This window comes from Charadrius vociferus, unplaced genomic scaffold (genome assembly GCF_000708025.1).
Source record: "Charadrius vociferus isolate BGI_N301 unplaced genomic scaffold, ASM70802v2 scaffold515, whole genome shotgun sequence".
Taxonomy (NCBI): Eukaryota; Metazoa; Chordata; class Aves; order Charadriiformes; family Charadriidae; genus Charadrius; species Charadrius vociferus.
In genome coordinates, this window is record NW_009648534.1 from 26,970 (window position 1) to 33,845 (window position 6,876).

A 6,876-nucleotide genomic window follows, 5' to 3' on the forward strand; every position below is an offset into this window, starting at 1 on the left:
TGGTGTCCCCATCCCATGGGTGCCCTGTCCTGTGGTGTCCCCAGGTTGTCCCCATCCCTTGGGTACCTGATCCCATAGTGTCCTGAGGGTGTCCCTGTCCTCTGGTGTCCCCATCCCATGGGTGCCCTGTCCTGTGGTGTCCCCAGGTTGTCCCCATCCCTTGGGTACCTGATCCCATAGTGTCCTGAGGGTGTCCCTGTCCTCTGGTGTCCCCATCCCATGGGTGCCCTGTCCCCATGGGGACTTGAGAGCGTCCCCATCCCACGGGTGCCCCGTCCTGTGGTGTTCCCGCGTGTCCTCAAGGTGGCCCAGTGCCACGGTGTCCCCAGGGTGGCCCCATCCCATAGGTACCCCATTCCATGGTGCCCAAAAGTGTCCCCGTGGCGGCGCTCACTGATGGGACCGTGTCCCCACAGAGATCCCCTCGGTGACACCGCGCTTGGCCACCCGCAACCAGACGTCTTTCCGTGTGACCTGGCCCCGCCCCCCTGTGCCGGTGGATGGCTACCAGGTGGCCCTCATCCCCCTGGTGAGCTTGGGATGGGGACAGGGGTGGGGACAGGTTTCCAGCGCTGTAGTGACCCCAACGTGGCTCCAACGTGGCCTTCATCCCCAAGATGAGGTGACATCCATGGCCACCTGCTGGGGGACAAAATAAGGGTGTCCCTATGGTGTCCCCAACGTGTCTGTTGTCACCAGAGCAAGGCAGTGTTCAGGCCACCTCCTGCTGCCTAACTCAGGGGTGGGGACATCTCCCCAGTGTGTCCTTTGTCCCCAAGATGAGCTGTGGTGGTGTCACCCATCTGCTGCTTGTCTTAGGGATGGGTCCCCCCATGGTCTTCCCCCATAGTGTCCCCAACGTGTCCCTTGTTCCCAGGATGAGCCATGGCGGTGTCACCAATCTACTGCCTGGCTTAGGGATGTGTCACCGCGTGGTGTCCCCGTTGTGTCCCTTGTCACCAGAATGAGCTGTGGTGGTGTCACCCATCTGCTGCTTGACTGAAGGATGTCTCCCACCATGGTGTCTCCAATATGTCCCTTGTCCCCAGGATAAGCCAGCAGCTGTGGCCACCCTTCTGCTACCTGGCTTGGGGACAGGGATGTGTCCCCAGCAGGGATGTGTCCCAACATGTCCCCTGTCCTCAGGATCAGCCACCTGCCTGCAGCCCTACTTAGGGACCAGGACATGTCCCTACCGTGGTGTCCCCAGTATGTCCCCAGTGTGTTCCCAACGTGTCCCCCAGCCCCAGGACAAGGCATTGGCTGCAGCCACCTGCCTCCCGCCTGGTTGAGGGACGAGGAGGTATCCTCACCACATTGTCCCCAGTGTGTCCCTCCTCAGCTGTCCCCAGTGCATCCCCAGCGTGTCCCCAACACGCCCTGGGAGAACCTCATGGCTGTGACCACCTCCCTGCCGCCTGACTCAGGGCCAGGTCCCACCGTGGTGTTCCCAAGGGTGTCCTTGGCATGTCCCTTGTCCCCAGGATGAACCGGCGGCGATGACCACCCATGAGCTGCCCGGCTCTGCTGCCACCTTCGAGGTGACAGGGCTGGCACCCGGACACACCTTCGAGCTCTTCATCCAGGCCCAGCGGCAGCAGCACCTCGGGGCACCCGGCACCCTGCGCGTCCGCACCCGTACGTGTCACCCACGTGTCACCCGCTCAGGGTGGGGACTGCGAGGGGATGGGGATGGGGACGTGGGGACGGCACAGGGATGGGGTCGGGGATGGTGATGGCACGGTCATGGGTCTGGGGACAGGGGTGGGGATGACATGGACATGGGGACAGCATGGGGACAGGGAGAGCAACAGCGTGGGCACGGGGACAGGGGTGGCATGGACGTGTGGATGGGGATGACACGGGGACAGGGATGGCGTGGTCAATGGGCAAGGGGACAGGGACATGGGCACAGCGGTGGGGACAGGGATGGGGACGGCACGGGATGGGGACAGGGACAGTGATGGCACAGTCATAGGCAAGTGGACAGGGGTAGCGTGGGGACAGGGATGGGGAGGGCATGGGGACAAGGGGGGCATGGGGACAAGGGTGGCATGAGGAGAAGGATGGGGACAGGGGTGGGGATAACATGGGTATGTCAACAGGGAGGGCACAGGGATGGGGACAGAGATGGCACAGGGATGGGGTTGGGGACGGTGATGGCATGGTCATGGGTGTCGGGACAGTGATGGGGACGGCTTGGGCATGGGGACAGCATGGACCACGTGGGGACAGGGATGGGCACGGGGACGGCATGGGGATGGGGGTGGCATTAGGATGGGGACAGCATGGGCACAGGCATGGTGACAAGGACAACATGGGGGTGGTGATGGGGAAAATGGATGGGGATGGCATGGGGACGGGGATGGCATGCGTCCCCACGTGTCCTGGTGACAGGCACGGGGACAGGGATGATGCAGGCATGGGGATAAGGACAGCACAGACATGGGGACAGGGACAGGATGGTGACAAGCGCAGGGGTGGCAGAAGGATGGGGACAAGGAGGGGGATGTCACGGTCACAGGGATGGGGACAGGGACGGTGCCTGCAGCCTCTGTCCGTCCCCACGTGTCCATGTGTCCCCATGGCTCTGTGGGTCCACGTGCATCTGTCTGTCCTGGTGGATCTGTGTGTCAACGGTCTGTCCCCGTGGGTCCGTGTGTCCCCGTGGGCTCGTCTGTCCCTGTGGGCCCATGTGTCCCCGTGGGTCCACGTGTCCCCACACCTCCTGGTGCTTCCCTGTGCATCCCTCTGTTGCCTGGGTCCAGATGTCCCCAGTCTGTCCCCGTCAGTCCCTCTGTCCCAGTCTGTTCCCATGAGTCTGGGTGTCCCCAGTCTATCCCCATGGGTGTCCCCAGTGTGTCCCTATGCGTCCGTCTGTCCCCGTCCCTTCCCTTGTCCATCCTTCCCTGCTGTCCGTCCCGTCCGCCCCCCACCCCCCCATGGGTCCCCAGGCTCTGGCAGACGGGGACTTTTGGGGACGGGTTGATGACCCTGGTCCCCTTTGCTCTCGCAGTGCTTGCCCAGACTCTGCCCACCCACGGGGGGTCCCCAGGGTCCCCTCAGGGTTCCCTGGGGTCCCCAGCGTCACCAGTGGCCCCAGCGTCACCATCAGTCCGTGGGTCTCCGGCATCCCCAAGGTCCCCAGTGTCACCAGCATCCCCGGGGTCACCAGGGTCCCTGGGACCACCAACATCACCAGTGTCACCAGATGCATCCTTGGGGTCACCAGCATCTCCAAGGTTTCCGGCATCCCCAGTATCTCGAGGGTCCCCAGCATCCCCGAGGTCCCCAGTATCACCAGCATCCCCACAATACCAGTCACCAGTGTCCCCAAGGTCCCCAGAGGCACCAGCATCCCCAGTGTCCCCAAGGTCACCTGCATCTCCACGGTCCCCAGCATCACCACAGTCCCCTGCGTCACCTCCATCTCCGTGGTCCCCGGTGTCCCCAGCATCCCCACTGTCCCCAATGCTCCCGGGTGGCCCATCCCTGCATGACCTGGGGACCAAGCTTTCCTCTTACAATGGCTCCTTGCTGCAGCGCCTGGAGAGCCACCTCCGGGCTACGAACTTTCCCCTTCGCGGCAACCAAACAGTGCCAGCGGTGGCCCGTGCCATCCTCTCTTACCTCCTGCGCCGCAGCCCAGCCCCATTGCGTCAGCAGCTCCTGCGCCAGATCCCCCATCCCAAACCCCAGCTGATGCCGGGGGCCGCCGGCGAGGCTCTGGTGGACCTGGATGGGCTGCGGGGCCATGCAGAGATTGTGGTGATCCGTTACCGGCTCCTGGAAGAGCCGGAGGGGGCCGAGGGGGAGCTACAGGTGCCAGGGGACACGGCGGTGGCCCGAGTGCCAGGGCTGGTGCCGGGGGCCATGTACCGGGTGGAGGTGCACGGCGTGGTGCGGGGGCACGTCTCCAAGTCCTACACATTCCTGGTGACGGCAGGTGGGTGATGGGGATGAAGATGGGGACAACGTCGCAGGGGAACATCCCATAACCACCCACTCCTCTTTTGGGTGCAGGAGTAGGTGGCACCAATGAGCCCCCGGTGGACTGGGAGCATATGTATGAGATGGAGTTGACCGAGCCCCAAGGTGCCATAGCCAAAACAGGTACCATGAGGTGGACCATGGCAGCAATGGGAGGGACTCAGGTGTTTGGGCTGATCTGCTCTTGGTAGACAAGTTGGGTGTGGTTGGATGGGTGGACAGAAGGATGGATGCATGATGGTTGGATGGGGGGTAGGTTGGGTGGGTGGATGGATGGACAGAAGGATGGATGCATGATGGTTGGATGGGTGGAAGGTTGGGTGGGTGGATGTTTGGATAGATAGGTGGGTGGGTGGATGGATGGAAAGGCGGGTGGGTGGAAAGACGGGTGGGTGGATGGGTGGACAGAAGGATGGATGCATGATGGTTGGATGGATGGAAGGTTGGGTGGGTGGGTGATTGGATGGATGGAAAGGTGGGTGGGTGGAAAGACGGGTGGGTGGATGGGTGGACAGAAGGATGGATGCATGATGGTTGGATGGATGGATGGATGGATGGATTGATGTAAGGGAAAGTGAATAGAAAGGCAGGTCATTGAATGGATGGAAGCCTGGATCCTCGAACGGACAAATGAGTGGGCAGATGGGTGGGCTGATGGATAGAACAATGGACAAAACCCAGAATGAACGGACAACAGGATGGATGGGTGGATCCAACACCCAGCTGGATCAAAGGGAGGATGGGTGGATGGTTGGGTGCTTGGATTCAAGGGTGCGTGATTACACAGGTGGGTGAATGGACAGATTGTTCAGCAGAAGGATGCATGGATGGGTGGATCTTCATGTTCTGCTCTGTGCCATCTTCCATTGCAGTGCCGGCCCCGCCGTCAGAGGAACCACCACCCCGGCCCCACTTGGGCGAGCTCACGGTCACCCATGTCACCCCCAACTCCGTCCAGCTGGAGTGGAGTGTCCTTGAAGGCACCTTTGACTCCTTCACGGTGCAGTACAGGGATGCCCAAGGCCAGCCCCAGGCACTTGCAGTTGATGGAGGATCCCGCAGGGTGACCGTGCCTGGGCTGTCACCGTCCCGCCGCTACAAGTTCAACCTGTACGGGGTGTGGGGTCGGAAACGGGTTGGTCTTATCTCCACTGATGCTGTCACAGGTGAGGGCATCTCTGGGCCCCATCTACGTCCTCTACAGGCACTGGGTTTGGAGCAGGTCCTGATGGGAAGAGCATCTGAGCCTTGATTTGGGGCTGGGCATGGGTGCACGCAAGGGTGGAGGGATGGAGGAGTTTGTCGGGAAGGGTGGGTGATGATCGGATGAGTGTGTGGGTGGCTGGACAGATGGTTGGGATTGGATGGGTTGATGGATGATGGGTGATGGATGGATAGGGATGCGTGGATGGATGGATGGTTGCGATTGGATGGATGGTTGGGATTGGATGAATGGGTGAATGCTTGGGATTAGATGACAGAATGGTCAGGATTGAAAGGGACCTTTGGAGATCTTCTAGTCCAAGCCCCTTGCCAAAGCAGGGTCACCTAGAGTGGGTTGGACAGGAACGCATCCAGGAGGGTTTGGAATACCTCCAGCAAAGGAGACTCCACAGCCTCTCTGGGCAGCCTGTGCCAGTGCTCTGTCACCCTCACAGTAAAGAAGTTTTTCCTCATGTTCCGTTCCAGTTTGCCCGTTGCCCTTTGTCCTGTCACTGGGCACCACGGAAGAGTCTGGCCCCATCCTCTTGACACCCACCCTTTAGGTATTGATAAGCATTGAGGAGATCCCCTCTCAGTCTCCTCTTCTCCACGCTGAACAGCCCCACGTCTCTCAGCCTTTCCTCAGCAGAGAGATGCTCCAGTCCCCTCAGCATCTTCGTAGCTTCTGCTGGACTCTCTCCAGTGGTTCCTCGTTTCTCTTGACCCGGGGAGCCCAGAATTGGACACAGTGCCCCAAATGTGGCCTCGCCTGGGCAGAGCAGAGGGGAAGGATGACCTCCCTCGACCTGCTGGTCATGCTCTTTTTGATGCACCCCAGGAGACCATTGGCCCTCTTGGCCACAAGGGCACATTGCTGGCTTGTGGGCATCTTGTTGTCCACCAGGACTCTCTGCAGAGCTGCTTTCTAGCAGGTCAGCCCCCAACCTGTACCAGTGCACGGGGTTATTCCTCCTGAGGACCCTACACTTGCCCATGTTGAACTTCATGAGGTTCCTCTCCAGCCTGTCCAGGTCTCGCTGCATGGTGTCACAGCCTTCTGGTGTGTCAGCTGCTCCTCCCAGCTTTGTGTCATCAGCAAACGTGCTGCGGGTGCGCTCTGTCACCTCAGCCAGGTTGTTGGACAGGACCGGACCCAGTCGAGGTAGACAATACCCACTGCTCTCCCCTCATCCACCCAACCAGTCATGCCATCATAGAAGGGATCAGATCGGTCAAGCATGATTTCCCCTTGGTGAATCCATGTTGACCATTCCTGATAACTGTCCCTTCCTCCTCCTGCTTAAAGATGACACCCAGAATGAGCTGTTCCACCATCTTTCCGGGGATGGGGGTGAGGCTGACTGGCCCTGTAGTCTCCTGGGTTGTCCCTCTTGCCCTATTTGAAGAGTGGAGTGACACGACACCTCTCCTGTTCTCCGTGACTTTTCAAAGATGGATGGATTGGATAGACGGATGGATGCTTGGGATAAGGTGGATGGATAGATGGATGGATGGATGGATGGATGGATGGATGGAAGAATGATGGGGTAATGATTGGCTGGATAGATGAATGGATGGACGCATGGAAGCATGGGTGGTCAGATGGATAATCAGACTAAAGAATGAAAGGAAGAATGGTTGCCTGCTTGGATAGTTGGGTTCCTCAATCCATGAACTGATGTG

The 6,876-nt window shown here is 60.2% G+C and overlaps 1 protein-coding gene across 1 annotated transcript; it reads right to left on the reverse strand.

The window, feature by feature from the left end:
- Positions 1 to 3,062: 3,062 nt before the first annotated feature.
- LOC104287157 (collagen alpha-2(VI) chain-like) lies at positions 3,063 to 3,620 on the reverse strand. Its single transcript, XM_009885824.1, has 2 exons — positions 3,526 to 3,620; positions 3,063 to 3,462 (listed from the first exon to the last, which is right to left on the reverse strand). Exons 1-2 carry the CDS (start codon positions 3,618 to 3,620, stop codon positions 3,063 to 3,065), a joined length of 495 nt encoding a protein of 164 aa, XP_009884126.1.
- Between the last annotated feature and the right edge of the window lie 3,256 nt (positions 3,621 to 6,876).